General features: G+C 41.0%; 1 protein-coding gene across 3 annotated transcripts; it reads left to right on the forward strand.

Annotated features, from left to right (window-relative positions):
- Positions 1 to 335: 335 nt before the first annotated feature.
- On the forward strand, positions 336 to 14,914 carry LOC148018992 (alpha/beta-Hydrolases superfamily protein). 3 transcript variants are annotated; one of them, XM_087701505.1, is made up of 8 exons: positions 336 to 492; positions 874 to 1,303; positions 12,503 to 12,541; positions 13,085 to 13,155; positions 13,549 to 13,613; positions 13,708 to 13,797; positions 13,886 to 13,978; positions 14,074 to 14,914. In XM_087701505.1, the coding sequence occupies exons 2-8, from the start codon at positions 891 to 893 to the stop codon at positions 14,488 to 14,490; spliced, it is 1,188 nt and encodes a 395-aa protein (XP_087557631.1). In that variant the 5' UTR covers positions 336 to 492; positions 874 to 890; the 3' UTR covers positions 14,491 to 14,914. The 3 variants fall into 3 exon arrangements, with proteins under 3 accessions (XP_087557631.1, XP_087557633.1, XP_087557632.1); XM_087701507.1 differs by lacking the exon at positions 336 to 492 and adding an exon at positions 499 to 630; XM_087701506.1 differs by lacking the exon at positions 336 to 492 and adding an exon at positions 538 to 691.
- The last annotated feature ends 1,210 nt before the right edge of the window (positions 14,915 to 16,124 follow it).

A 16,124-nucleotide genomic window follows, 5' to 3' on the forward strand; every position in this document is an offset into this window, starting at 1 on the left:
AGCCAAATTCCAATATTTTGTTAATCGAAAGTTGTGATAACAATTTACAAGATTCGCCCCAAATTAAAGTTATAGAAAAAACAGAGTAGAAAACAGAGCAGCTGTCTGAGCAAGGCGAAGGAGAACCACAACCAACCATTCAAAGAAAGGGCACGGAAGAAGGCTCCAAAAATGAATGAACGGAGCATGCCGACAATTCAATGATTGCGTTTTTTTTCTTCCATCTGGCATCGCCCCCGCCTCAAAGAGTCCCCTTCCTCTCGCTTTCTCTCTCTCTCTTTTCTTTGTGGGTGGTGAAGCCCTTCTCTCTTTCTCTCTCTCTCTCTCTCTCTCTCTCTCTCTCTTTTCTTTGTGGGTGGTGAAGCTCTTCTCTCTTTCTCTCTCTCTCTCTCTCTCTGTCTCCTGTCGGCGTCACATCGTCATCGGCCCATGCCCTAGCGGCCCCGCCTGGAGACGTCTTCCATCGATAATCTGTGCCGATACGCATCAGAGGTTGCATAATTGTTGCAGTTTGCGTGATAAATTTTCGCAGCTCTCTTTCTCTCTCTGTATCCGAGAGAGACAGAGAGAGAGAGGGGGGGGGGGGGAGTGGTGTGCCCATCCCTGGTCTTAACGCCTAACATATATCAAGTGAATGCCAATTCCGAATTCCTCTAGATTTCCCTTTAGTCTAGTTTTGTTAAGAGCTCCAGTAAATCTCCTTCCCATTCATTTTGCAGCTTACTGAAGCATTCTAATTCTTCTTTTATAACCGATGAGTTTGAATATCACTGGATTTCCCTTGCTTAGCTTTGTTAACAATTCCGGTTAATTTCCTTCTGATCCATTTTGGCAGCTTGTTGAAGCATTCTAATTTATAACTGGTTGAAGCAGGTTCCATATCACCTTCCATGGCTCCCCTGTCTCAGCGGTCCAGGCCTATCGTTTCAGCGTTTCTGAGCTTCAGGCATGCCCCTCATACAGTCCGGGCACTTCGAACAGTGGCAATTGTGTTTCAGTCGATGTTTGTTTGGATCGTGTTTGTGTGCCAATTTAAGTATATGCGAGTATCTCCTTCTCCCAACTCTCAATTTGAAGCTTCAGTCCAGAAGGGAGATTCAGATTCTGCCAAGTTGAGCTCCAGGCAGTTGCGGTCAGGTTGTGCTGATGTTCTATCAAGAAGAGCACTGGCACACAAAGTGCGATCTGTAAAGAAGATTGATGAGCAAATATCCAACTGGCGTACACACCTCTTCTTGAACCCTAGGAGGCAGACCCTCTTTACACAATCCTGGGTTCCTGTTGGAAAAGCTGCAGAATTGAAGTAAGAGTTCTAACTTCTAGATTTTAAAGTTGTTACGAATGAGTTCTTTTTCTCAGGGTAGATGTTTTTGGGTATGCCCGCTGGGCTCATTATTATACTAACTTTGTGTTTTAGTTTGTCACATTGGCACCCTCCTGCATTGTAATAGAGCAAGAAAAACCAAGGTTCACATTATTGAATTATACATTGAGAACATCCTGCCTTATCAAAGTGTTTAAAATTGTCTTTTGAGATGACTGTTCTTAATTGCCAACAAAGTCCTAATCATTAAAACTGTATTGAAGGTTTGTTTATGGCAAGTGAGCAAAATGGTGAAGCAAGAGGGTGGAAGGGAGCTGAGCTTCTTTTTCTGGGGGGTTACATGGGCTCAAGAGGGCCCTGGGGCAGGGATAGGGGGGAGAAGCCAAGGCAGGAATATAGCTCCATTACGGATATTGACATCTTGTAGTGTGAAGAACAAGCCATGGTATGTCATGTAGAATTCCTTTTCAACCTAGACTTGAATGGGTAAAATTGATCACATCTTGTAGACCTTGGGAAGCTACAACTTTGCAAATCCTTCTTGTCTCATTCAATTCTAGGGACTAAAACATTTGTAGCTTGCACCATCTTTATAAAGTTCTTCTAAATGTGTTTCCAGGATGGCAACTAGCTCCCTTGCCACTAATGAGCATATAGTGCCCTTGTATCCAAGTCCTTGTCCTTTTGGCACAACAAAGTTCCCCTTGTTGTCAAAGCTTATTTTGGCCCTTGGATGATAAATATGATATTCTATGGAGATACTTATAACCAAAAGACCTATTTGAAGGCTATTCATACTTCATAGGGGAGAGGCTTCTTGTGAATTGTAGGTCTTGCACATGATGGTCGGTCTTGAAAACAAATGAGGTGGATACTGTCTGTGCAAGTTTCTATAGCGTTACAAGTCTCTATTCAATAGTAGTATATTGTATAGTCGGTTCTTGTTTTGGAATCAAAGAGCTTAGTTGGCTTTTACTTGCTAATAGGGGCAATCTTCAATCACAATTTGTGTAGGTAGAGATGTTTGTATATTTTTAAGATGTTTAAGGATTTAGTGTGTGTGGTTGCAATTGATTGGTCATTTTCTTAGGTTGGTTTCACGTTAGTCTAGACATGTAAGTTGTATAGGAGTATGTTGCTGAAGTGATACTTGGTGACTTGTTAAAAATTTGATTGCTTGAGGGAAAGTTATCCAACATGTCCACCTTGCTTGAGTTTCTCCATGCATCAAATCGTGTGCTAAAAGAGTTTGTACTTGTGATTTGGATGATGTGTGCCATCTACACATTCATCTACCAATAGACTTTAGTTGAGTCACATATGGATGTACTTTTATATGAAGTGTTTGCGTAGTTGATGTGAAACCAAATGGCCTATTTTTTAAACAAGTGCTGGCATTTGTTGATCCGGACTCTAGAGTGTTTTGGGCCTTAGTCTATCCTATCGTATGGCACCCTAACATTTTTAAACTTGATTGTCTCTTATCCAGTTGTAGAAGTTACTTAGAATAAACGGTGTAGAGTTTAGTCTTTGGTGTTTCTCCCTTACACATTTTGTTGGAAAGCACATGGATTTTAATCTATGAACCAAAATGGAATGTCTTGCAAGTAGTATGAAGAAAATGGGAGCTTGTTTATTCATTAGTTGAAACTGCTTAGGCAATGGATTTCAATCTATGTACGAAAATGGATACATCTTGCAAGTAGAAGAGAGTGAGAACTTGTTTACTACTTGTAGGAAATCAAACCAACTACCAAGTTAAACAATAGTTAGAAAACCTTGAGCTAATAGCCTAGACCCACCTAATCAGCCTCCTCTTTTCCACTTCTTTAGATGTCACCAACTAGCTACTAGTTGGGACTAGTATGATTAGGTTAGAAATACTAGGGATTCACAATCTCATAAGAATAGTGCTACTAATCATGGATGGATTAAGCTTGATTTTGCTAAAAATGACTCTAGACTTGCTAAACGAGCTCTTTTAGCTTTGATAGCATATTGGAAATTACACGGATTTCATTATGTGAACCAAAAGGGACATAATTTGTAAGTAGAATGAGGAGAGAATGAAGACAGTGGAAAAAACTAGAATACTTGTTTATTCATGAGTTTAAGTCTCATATACAGATGAATACAAATTGTAGATAGTCGAGTGTACTACCAAGTAACCCAGCATTTAGAAAACCACTTTTTCCAACACATTGTGCTTTGGTGGGTTCCACTCAATCTGCCCTCAATCCTCTTTCCAATGTCATTCCTTCTTGTCCCTTCATCACAAATTCTAGCTAATTAATCCATTGGTCAAATGCAAAATTTCTTTTTATTTTTCTCGTGATCATTGGAGCACCAACACAAGTGGTGCAATTGAGAGGCAGAGACTTAGTAGTGGGGTGTTGAGTGGTGTTCTTGTGGCCCCATGGTTCATGAGGCTTAAGTTATTTGAAGTAACAATAGGTAGTTTTGGTTTTGAGTCCAGTAGTTTTTGGTCATAAGTTTTAGGAGATTAAGCTTTTCCTAAAGTAGTAGTCTTTAGATTGTTTGTATGAAGCCATAGATGACCACACGATTCTATTTTTAAAGGGGGCGTGTGACTAGGATTGCTTATTTTTCCTATTGTTTATATCATTTTTAGGGCTCAAGATTGCAATTGTTCAACTTTGGAGGAGCACTAGGTTTTGGGTAGTAGAATCCTTTGCTTCAAGTAGTAGTCTCTAGATCTAGATTTAGTGCAAGATGGAGTGCATAAGTTGAGCTGCAATCAATGTTTTGTAAATGTTGTGATCAAGCCTCAATGACTTTTGTGCACATGTATTTGCTGCCCTTGGCATACTTGCATTGCACAATTAGTACATGCATCAGTTTTGAGAGTTGTATTCCACATGTCCTTAGCTGCTGGATTTGGACACAGTTCAGCCTGGTATCGGCTGTATCTTGCTTATATCACAATTTCCAGCCAGCCTCAAGCTATCTTACCCATTGCCAAATGTTCCATTGGCATCAGGCTGAAGTAATTTTGATTTCAATCTTGATATTGCCTCCTCAGCACCTACTGTTCATGTGACAACCGTTTGGGTGCCATACAATGATAAAGTTTAAAGCATTAGTTGACAGTTGATGCAACATATTATGCAAGTTAAGTGCAAGTTTGTAAAGATACCTTCCTTTCTTCTCCACCTTTGCAAGTTACAAGGACCTTTGATATGTTTTGTCCAAGGTATGACTTGACCACCACTTAGTTAGGGCTTAGACACGACTATTGTTGCCTAAGGCTTCATTCGTCTACCACTTCTTTCAAGGTTTAGGCTTTCAATCTTCCACCATTTAGGTTAAGATACTTAGAGGCATTTTTCCACATTGGCTAGGACAATACTCCTTAACCCCACGGGGTTAGGATTACTATTTTTGAAGTTTTTTAATCATAAAAAATCCTATTCCTTATGTGGGAGTTAGATTTAGCGGATAGAGGTTTTGTTAGTAGTCATTTTGTCGTGCATAGTCATCTCTTGCTTGTGAGCCCGAGTCTAAGTTAGATGGGGACATTGAGAGCTTTGACATTCTGTTTGTCATGTTTTTTGATGGAGGAGGCAGCTCTTTCTAGAGCATGCAATTCTTTTTCAATCAAGTTTTAAGTGTGTTCACATTGGCTGTGACCTTTATTTTCAGCCTGCATTGCTTTTTCAATGATAGGAAGTTGTGTTTACACTGGCAAGATAGGGCAACCAGCATTCTGATTGCGACAACATTTTATGATTATTTTATTGATGTTTGTCAAGTTGGCCAGCATCTATGGCACTCCCTAGACTCTATAGTCAGCCAGTTTCTAGCATTAATGGCTGTATATAGCCAGCTTCCTAGTTGGTTGGTCATTTTGTCTTGCATGTTTCTGTGAGAGTGTGCATCGGAAGAGAAACACGGAGAGAGAGAGAGAGAGAGAGAGAGAGAGAGAGAGAGAGAGAGAGAGAGAGAGAGCAAGCAGAAGATGAGGGAAGAATATTGCACTGACTAAAGAAGAATGCTAATACAATGATGATGGAGTGATTAGTCTTTGCATGTAGCCCACGATGTCAGTGAGGACACTAAATCAAGCTGATGATGATAACAACATTGGAGATGGAGGAAAATGACGGAGTTGGAGTGTGCACTTGCCAGGGAAGACAAAAGATGATGATATGAATGATTGTTAAGTGGAGAATGGCTATAAATAGAAACAAAACGTGTAAATTGGCCTACTATAATCTAGAAATGCCATAAATGCTCGCCAACCAGTATTTAATGTTGGTCATGGCATAATAGATGTCTAGAAAATGCCAGATGGCCACCAAAAGATCGGACTAGCAAGGACAATGTTTGACAGGTGTAGACAATCTGGAAAATGCAGAAACTGCTCATGAAAAACACACTAGAACCTAACAAACAAAAGAAATGCACCCAAGTAACCACTCTAGAATGAGTAGCCTTCCCCCTCCCCCATAAAAACACATGATAGATTTGTTAAAGCTTCAAAAGTCCTCATCTGACTCAGATTGACAGGAGATGACAAGGCATGACAAACATGACTGCTAACACCCCCTCTCAGATCTTGGATGTGGCGGAAGGCCAAGGAAGTAATGGATCTTGGGATGGCAAGAGGAATGCCAATGTCGATGAAGTCTTTTGATGAAGATTGCCGATGATAAAGCTTATTACGATCTTGGGAAGCCCCCTTTGAAACACTAGGGGCTAGGAAATCTATAACCACATCACCGAGATCGTCCCCCTGTGAAAGGGATGGGAGGTACAAGGGAACCATCCAAGGAGAGGGTGGGGGATGGGAAGGAACTTGTCGAAAAGATGGTGCAAAAGGAACGGATATAGCAATAGACAACTGCCTTGGAGGACCTTGCATAAGAGAAGGGGAACGGAGTTTGTAAAGCCTACTCTCCTACCAACCTTTCACGATAACAGCCTTTGTAGTAGAATCTTTAATCCTCAATACAAACAGCCTGCTCGGTGAAGACAACCCGGGTACCAAGTGTCACCAGGCGGTATACTTTTTGTAGTTGCTTTCCTTATTTACTTATATAAATATTTTATTTTTCTTTTCTTTAGTTGCTGTTGCTTTTTACCCCTAGAGTTCTCTTGGATTAAGCAGCTGAGGTCTTTGCATGGCCAAAAGAGGCAGCCATTGGAACAAATTGGACTAATGGTTTGTTTAAGCCTTAGGACTGGTTCCATATTGAATGGGCATTGAAGAATAGAATGCGAGCGGTTTGGGATTGTGTGCTTAGCCACTGGAGATGGTGCAGGACAATGAGCTTGGCCAAGACAAAAGATGCACATGTAAGAATGGTCACGGAATAAAAGTCACTGTAACTGGGCTACATTACACTTTTTGATGTGGTTGCAATGATAAAAGTTGCGTAGAACAACTTGAAGAATGTAGGGTTCACCATCCCTAAAATTTAGGGAGTTACTATTTTTGGACCCCAAGAATCTGTTCGCGTCATTATCTTCATTTTTGCACGAGGATTAATTCTTTGACTTGTGTCGATGTCAAATTTTGCATCGATCATGGAGAATTTTAGACTGGAAGGTTTAAACGAGAAAATTGTTACATGTATGCCATGTGGCACAAATTCCCAAAAGAGAGAGAGAGCATTGAAAAAAATGTAATAGATATAAGGGGCAGATTTGAGAGGGAAGTTTGGAGGAGCTGAGGGCAGATTGCTGCAAGTTTATCAGCTATGGAGAGTACTTTTTCGTGTCTGACTCATGTACAAAGGTAGAGCTTACTCCCTCTTGTCAACTCTCTCTCTATTCTTAGAGGAAATGCTCTGCATGATGGGTTGATTCCATCGAATGTACAGTTCTGTGTTTTCTTTTCACTTCTGCTGAGGCAAGAGCCTCACTGTCCAGGTTTAGGAGCAATTGTTGGCTTGTCCAATGCAGGAACTAAAGAAAGTGATGACCATGCCACACAGGAATAAGGTTTTTCAGCTCTGATTTAGTGCTGTTTGTGTGGGACTGTTTTACTGTTGGAATGATGCCAGGGTAAAAGGGATGTTGTTTTGGATATGTTGGATAGTAAGAACAGTGAATATAGAGTTCTGCAGATTGTAATTTTGCACATGACTCATTGAGTTATGGTCACAAAAAATGCTTTCCTAAAAGGGATGCATCATTGAGTTATGGTCACAGAAAATGCTTTCCTGAAAGGGATGTTGTTTTGGTCATGCTGTACTGTCCTTATGCAACTCATCTTTACTTAGAAAAGATGAAAACCAACTGTTCACAGGTTATGTATTTTGGAACATTTCATTTTTGTAACTTTCCATCTTTTAATTGATAAAGAAATAACGAGAGGGGCATCGGTCTTTGGGGCCAATTTGGTGTTGAGCGAGGGAGTGAGGTCTTTGTTTGTGTGTGAAAAGACCACGTGTTAATCGAAGGAACTACCGCTTTATGCGAGTCATGTTTCACCAAGCCTAGTAAGGCCATAAATTGAGAGGAGTGGAAAGCCCAAGTTCAGAACATAAAGGGCTTGTGAAAGGAAGCTTGACGTGTGGTTGGGAAATAAAGGCAAAGTGCCAACACCACAAATAGGCACCGATACATAGTCACCAACAGTGAGACTGAACTCTTAGAAGGGCATAGATCTTGCAACAAATCACCTCGTGGAGTCATATGAGTAGAAGCTCCACTATCAACCAGACAAGGCCTCTCAAAAGAGGAGGCAACCCTTCAAGAAGGGTCCTCCAAGTCAACAATATGAAGGAACATCGACTCGTGGGTAACTGCTAGAGTAGAGGTAGAAGGCTTCGGATGTTTTAGCTCCATCCTTTACTCCCGACTTCCGGACGAAAGTGATGGTACTTCTTCCAATATTTCTCCTTTGGATGTGTCCCCTTCCCACACTATGGGCATTTAGCCTTCTCCCACTTGAGTCAAAGGTTGAAGAACTCTCGTGTTTTAGCCTTTGACTTTCCTTTCTTCTTCTTTCCCCCTCCCAAACTTGCAACAAAAGCTTTGGTGGAGGAGGACCCATTGGCTACCATTGGAAGGAATAAAGATGTCATCCTCTGAGTCAGCAAAGAACTGGTTATAAGATATCTTCGAACTTGCAATCTCCCAGAAAGCTGTGTTTGATAGAGAAACAACTCTTGCTTGCCACTAGGAGGTTGTCACCTGCAAAAAAAATTGTCGCCCACAGCAAAAAGCTATCACGAAGGCTTAGGAAGCAGTCGCATGCAGCAAAATGCTGTTACCCATACTAGGAAGTAAGCACTTGCAAAAACACAAATTTGCGTTTTGAGCAAAACGCAAAAGCTGATGCCGTCTGATGTCAGAAAGTAGCTGCTTGGTCTTTGGAGATTGTCGCTTGGCTGCTTGGGGGTGCAAACGGGCAATGGACCACCTATCTAGGCAGTAAGCACAGTAAATGCATGGTGAAAATCTTCATTTTGGAAATTTGGGCTGCTCCTCTGTGATGAAAACTTGCTCTTTTGCAAGAAATCTCCAGACTTTGCCCTCACTTAGGCAATGATACCATGTGAGAGTGTGCAATGGAAGAGAAACACACACACACACACACAAAAAGCGGAAGATGTGGGAAGAATACTGCACTAACTGAAGAAGAATGTTGATAAAATGATGATGGACTGATTGGTCCTTGCACATAGCCCACTGCATTAGTGCGGGCATCAGATCAGGCTGATGACGACGGCAGCATTGAAGACGGAGGAAGATGATGGAGTCGGAGTGTACACTTGCCAGGGAAGAAGGAAGATGATATGAATGACTGCCAAGTGGGGAATGGCTATAAATAGCCACAAAACCCTTATATGGCCTACTGAAATCTGGAAATGCCATAAATACTGGCTGACCAGCAGCATTTAATGCTGGTCATGGCATATTAAATGCCTAGTAAATACCAAATGGACACCAAAAAATCTGACTAGCAAGGGCAATGTCTGGCGGATGTGGACAACGTGGGAAATGCAGAAACTGCTCATGGAGAACACATTGGAACCTGACAAACAAAAGAAATGCACCCAATTAGTCACTCTAGAATGAGTAGCCTCCCCCATCAAAATACGTGACAGATCTGTCAGAGCTCCAAAAGTCCTTGTCTGACTCAAACTAGGGCTCATAGGTAGTAGATGACAAGGCATGACAAACATGACTGCTAACAACTTCACCGCACTCTAATGTTCGGGACTCTTCTCTATCTTCGGGTGTTGTGTTCTGTCAGCCTGGTGCCTTAGGCTGCATGCAAGGGATCGATCAATCCTCCTTGTATTCAGCATTCTTTCAGAGTTTAATGCAGATTCTCTTCTTCCATTCTATTCTTCCAATGCAGCCTCTCTCTTCCCTTCTCTCTTTGTGTTCATGTTTCCTCTTTTGTTGTACACTCTCAAATGGTATCATTTTGATTCATCGCCAAAGTGAGGACTTGGAGGTTCTACGATGAGAAGACTACACTCAGGTTGCTGTTTGGAGCAGATTTGATGTGAAGAACATCGATTTTCTATATTTTTTAGGCCTTGTATGAAATGTGCAGGACATTACAACTCCTTGTAGGGTGTAGTTGATTTTCCCTCCACTCGAGCATCTCAACACCAAGACACAAGTTTTTTTCTAGTGTGTTTGCAGGTTTTCATAGATGGATTACTATAAATTCGATGCTTTTGATGATTTTGAAGAGAAGCTTCTCCATTCTCTTGATAGGCAGCAACTGAACCTGTTAGACCGTCACAAAGAGCGATGCAAAGAACAACATTTAGAGCCTCATTCTTCCTTTATTAGGTTCAGAAGATCAAGGCCCCTTTCATGAGAAGTTCTAGAATGATAGAATGAAAATGCAATGGGTCTAAAGTAAGCTAGACCTGTCGCTAACTCAATTGGAATTGAACTAACTCTAGAAGTAGTGACAACTTATTTAACTTAGTTGTGTCCACACCACACACTAAAACATTGGGCACTGCCCATATTTGACCAGTTCTAACAAATGCTTTGACCTCTTTGAACATGTGATGATTGAGATCTCCACAAACCTTAGTCTAAGCCATTAAATGATTTAATTTCCTAAACCTCATGATACCAAAAGTCACTTTGAAGGGGCTATTCTACATGATAGGCACATGTGCACCACAACTTTTGCCAATGGCCCCCTCTACCCAAGCCAAGGTTGGTTTGTCACCACAACTCACATTCAAACTAATATCTCATGTTTACAATGTGTGCACACCTTAATTATCTTAAGAGCGTTAAGTTAAAATTCATGACCCAATCAGCACATCTTACATGGATCTGCCATAGAATAAATGAAGATAGAAAGGAGAAAGGATTCAAGAGTGATACTTTGGGGCCGGGGCACTCGTGGTTAGATAGCCAAATCAATCAAGAGTGTAGTGATAAAGGCACAACAGACCAACATACAAGACCCTCTCTTGAAGTTGGAAAAAGTAAAACGTAGATTTACCAGAGGCAGGAGCAGGTCCAGCCCAAAATGCAAGGTCCAAGAGAGTGAAGAATAGTAGGTGACAGCAGTAGAAGCCTTGGTGACAGTAGTACCAGTACTCCAACAATAGCAGCAGCCAAAAACGTTAAGGTTTCCAGGCGACAGCTGTAGCAACCTTGGCGATAGTAGTGCCAGCCCTTGCAACAGTATTGGCAGCCAAAGATGTTCCAAGTTTCATAACAGAGCAGGACAGACAGGTCGTCCAGCCTGGAATGCACACCACCCAGCTGTGAGAGAGGCCGCTTGGGGTGAGTTGATGGGCTGGGAGTCAAAATGCAAGATAGGGCAGCTCCAGCAGCAGTAAAACACAAGAATTGCAGACCTGTAGCAGTCAGTAAACAGCACCAAACAACCCAGAATCCAATATTCTAGCCATCTGAGAACATGTGAAAATGTGCAAGTGAATAATGCGTGAAGAGACAATCTTAAGCCCTAACACAAAGAGATGAACACAAGAACTCAGAAAGAACCAATGGAATCTATACAGTGAAGCATGAGATGTACATCACAATATGACCGGGGTAGCAACACAGTAACCAACAGTAGTGCCTCCAGTCTGCCTCTCCAAGGATGCAGTGAAGCAGGATATGATTGAGAGTGGAGTGCAAATAAATAGGCCTCAAGATGCCATCTTAGACAACATGTTGGATGAAAATGAACCACCTGCCTGCCCATAAAGGCACCCGACTGAGCCAAATAAAGTGCCCTAAGGCCCATGAAATACACACTGCTAATATGAGGGTCAGCCATTGATGGATCATGGATCCATATGCATCCAGTCAAAATTGGGGGCCCCCTTCAATAGTCAAATGTGTGAGTATAGGCAAATCTGGAGTGGGCATGAACATTTTATCTGAGCTCTGAAAAGATTGGGAGCTTTCTCAAGTTCGATTTTGAGAGGTTGGACCCTTAGTTTTTTCCCTACACATAGAGATAACCAAAGTCCCTTGTCTATTCCACTTGGGTGTCCATTCTGCCTGGGTGGACCATTCTGCTTGTGTGGACCATAGTTGGAACCATACTTGGATGGTTGATTGAACTGGACATGGGAAATCAGTGCTTTCATACCCATGTAGAAAAGGGCAAACATACTCAACCATTATGAGATTAAACAAAACAGGGTCCCAAACAGTAAAAATATACCACTTTTGGCAAAAATGTCTCTCATGCAAGGACAATGAAGATTGAAAGTTGAAATTTGAAGTTTAAGCTTTGACAACTCTTTTGACAACGTATATTTCCTTTCTTTAAAGAAAAAGATTAGGGCACATATGGTTCAGCCCCATGGGCTGAATCATACTCGAATCATACCTCTGTACCTGTATACTTCCTTGCTTTAAAGAAAAAGATTAGGGTCACATATTGTTCAGCCCCATGGGCTGAATTATACTTGAATCATACCCCTGTACCTGTATGCATCTGCTGTATGGAAATGTGTGGAGAAAGCTATGAGGTGGACTTGCTGAAGTTTCCAATCTTTTTTGGATGTGTATTACGACCAAAGGCTTAGAAAAGCTGCTTATTATGTTCAATTCTGCAGATGGTGAAGGAAAGGTGACAAAGTGTTCGTGTTTTTAGTAGTTTATGAAGCTTTGGCATTGATATGTTTAATTTCTAATTGCGAAGCTTGCAGATTTGAAAACTTATAGCTGACCATGATTCTGTGCTGCTTATTGCAGAGGCTTGCTGGTGGTGCTACATGGCTTGAATGAGCACAGGTTTGGTTTAATTATTCAATGTCATTTTAGCCAATTGTTGAGTGTATCCTAAAGAGTCGATCTCAATTGTGATTTGGGTCTCTGAAAGGGGCAGAAATTCCTGTATTTTGCTTTGTCTGCATTAGGTTCAAACTAGTTGGTCTTTCATACTGACTTATGGCTATGATTGTGTGAGAAATTGGAGGTATTTGGTTTGTAGTGTAGGAGTGTCCTAGTAACATATTACTCCTGGGCTTATGCATCTAGATGATAATCTACACTGTTAAACAGCTTCTTTCTAAAGCAGCCTGAATATGTAAGTTCGTGTTTGTTATTGGCATTTCTGTGTCTTTGGCCTTCATTGTGGCTTTTGCGTTGGTTTGTGAGTCTTTTGGCAGCAGTTATGTCCTCTGACAGCTGTGTGTTACTTTCTTTGTACCATGCACTCTGTAACTTTGGGGCTAGATCGATCTCTTTTCTCTTCATATGAAATATGTTAGAGGACCTTGATGCTTTAAAGATACTAGATGATTGTTTGAGTCCCTAATTGATGTGTTCTTTCAGTGGCAGGTACACCCATTTTGCAGCTCAGTTGAACTCTCAAGGGTATGGAGTGTATGCAATGGACTGGATTGGTGAGATTTAACTCGTAATATTCAGACAGGGTGTGATTGCTTGGTGCAACCAAAATTCAGCATGTGATACCTTGAGATTTGATTTTCTTATTCTAAAACTGCCATAATTGCGGTCTTCTGCCTCGAACTCTTTAGTTTAGGCTTCTGTATTTGAAACACTCTATTTGAATTCCACGTGGTTTTCCAGTTCAGGCACTGGCTGCCTCACCCTTACCTAGCTAAGGGAGCTTGCAAGCTTACCAGAAATTCGGTTATCGTGGTGATTTTTATGTATGGTGATTTGTGAAAATATTTTGATATGCTTTTTGCCTGCTAGATAATGTAACACTAAGAAATAAACCAAATGCTCAAGTGCAACTACAACAGCTTATTAAAATTGGCTTTATTTTCCAGGTCATGGAGGTAGCGATGGATTACATGGCTATGTATCATCACTTGACCATGTTGTTTCTGACACGGTATTCTACTGAATCCTGCTGCTGTATTTATTTGGCTACATCATTCTGGTGTTTTGGGAATCAAATATACAAGCTCATTTGTTTTGTTCTTCAGAAGGCATTCTTACAATGGGTCATGGATAAACATCCTGGATTACCTTGTTTCCTCTTTGGGCACTCTACAGGTGGAGCAGTGGCTTTGAAGGTGAGTAGTATTTTCCTGATCGCACTTACTTAAATTTGGTACTCCACATCAGTAAGTCTCAAGCTGTCTAGTATTTTACCTCCCACAGGCAGCATCATACAGTTCTATTGAGGCCATGCTAAAGGGTGTTATTTTGACATCTCCTGCTTTGCGAGTTCGACCAGCACATCCTGTGTTTGGGGTAACAATGCTCTGATGTTCTTTGGTTAAGTTTTCTTGACATATCATTTTATAGTCAACAATGAGCAGGTCAATAACTACTGCATGATCATGCAGATTGTGGCACCTGTGTTCTCCATTCTTGTTCCTACCTTCCAATTTAAGGGTGCGAACAAAAGGGGTATACCTGTTTCGCGTGATCCAGCTGAACTAGTGGCAAAGTACTCGGATCCTCTTGTTTATACTGGACCTATCCGTGTTCGGACAGGATCTGAGATTTTGCGGATTACATCCTATCTTCAAAGAAATATGCAAAAGATCACAGTCCCTTTCTTTTTACTTCACGGGACAGCTGATAGAGTGACAGATCCATCTGCTTCCCAAGATTTCTATCATTGTGCTGCTTCAAAGTATAAAAAGTTGAGACTCTATGATGGATATCTTCACGATCTACTTTTCGAACCTGAAAGGGAGGAGATAACTCAGGATATTATAGATTGGATGGATGAAATGCTTGGTGTATTAAAGTTATAATTAATAGGCTTGCTTCAGGTGGTGAGAGTGTGCCCCCAGAATGCCCCACCAAATCCAAAATAGAAGACCATTTCAATGCCTTGGGATGCTGGTGGAGCATTGAAGACAAAGCCAGATGAAGGCAACCTATTTGTACAGTGAAGACACAACATTGATGCGGGTTTCACATGAACATAGCTGTATACAGTAGTCTGCAAAATGGTGGTGGTCAGGATGACTTCATCCTATTTAGCTGTATACAGTAGTAAACTGGCTGGCAGAAGTCAAATTCAACTTTGTAAACATTGTAATGGTTGCTCCAGAATCTCTGTGAAGTGAGGGATTCTGATGACACACAACTGGACACCTACTTTGTTAATCACAAATGCTCTCCTGTATAAGCCCATGATTTTTGTTTTAAAGATGATCTTTGATTTCTTTTTAACCTTTTCTAAGATTATTCTTTGAAAGATACGTCCAGTTTCAGGAACAATTTTAGGGAGACTTGATTTGTTTTTTTAGTACTTTCAGGATCACCTTGTATGTACTAAATATGAACATTAACATCTGCGTTGTGGGCCAGGGTTTTAATGTTGCATATAGACGAGCAGCAATGTGTAACAGTTGACAGGGTTGATTCCTAGAGCCTTCACAACTTCCTTTATGATGCCAAACTGTAGATGAAAAAATAGCGGTGACAAAAAATGGGGTAAACGTCTTACTGCAGTATACTGAGCCCCCAAATTTAGAAGATTCTTACAACATGATGTATCGTATTTGGATTTTAGAGCCATTGCTGTGCCTCCATACTTGAGAAGATGGTCATTTTGGTAAATTGAATGTGTGTTTTGGCATAGTTAGAAATTAATTGTCTGATAAATCATATCCAGTAAGCTCTTTGTGTGCCTCAATCGGTTGTTGTTTTTGGACATGCCAAAGGCAAGGCCAAAGTATGTGTTTTGGAGGTGGTTGGACATAGTACAAGATTATGTTTTCCTTAATTAGCACAGCAGCAATTTTCTAAGCACAGGTCATGTAAAACATGTGGCAGACAGTGGCTCTTATAACTTGAGAAGATTGTCATTTTTGCAAATTGAATGCATGTTTTGGCACAGGTAGAAATTATTTGTCTGATACATCATATCTAGTAAGCTCCTTATGTCCCTCAATTAGTGGTTGTTTTTGGAGTGCTAAAGGCAAGGCCAAAGTATGTGTTTTGGAGATTATGTTTCCCTTAATTAGCACAGCAGGAATTTTCTAAAGCAAAGGTCATGGAAACATGCGACAGACAGTGGCTCTTATGATGACATGTGTCAGATAGCAATTGGTGGATGAACGAAGGATAACAGGCGACGAAAAAATAGCCTCCATGACAGCAATAAAGAAAATAATGGCAGTGTCTAGTGTCCGTGACATTAATAAATGTAAAAGCATGTAGAATTTTAAAGCAATGCACCAAGATTCAAAAAGTGGATGCTTGCTGCCGCTAGTAGTGCAACCATCAAACTTCATCCAGGACTTGACTGCAAGCTGTAGATCTCCAAGAAGTGGAAGTGTGTGGCTACATGGCATGAGCTAGACAACGGCACCATGGTGAGTTGCAGCACGAGTAGGGCAAAATATAAATACCTTCAGTTTGCAACTATTGCCTGATG

The sequence above is a fragment of the Lygodium microphyllum genome, chromosome 20 (genome assembly GCF_053477565.2).
Source record: "Lygodium microphyllum isolate KBCC chromosome 20, Lygodium_microphyllum_v1.1.10, whole genome shotgun sequence".
NCBI classification, from domain to species: Eukaryota; Viridiplantae; Streptophyta; class Polypodiopsida; order Schizaeales; family Lygodiaceae; genus Lygodium; species Lygodium microphyllum.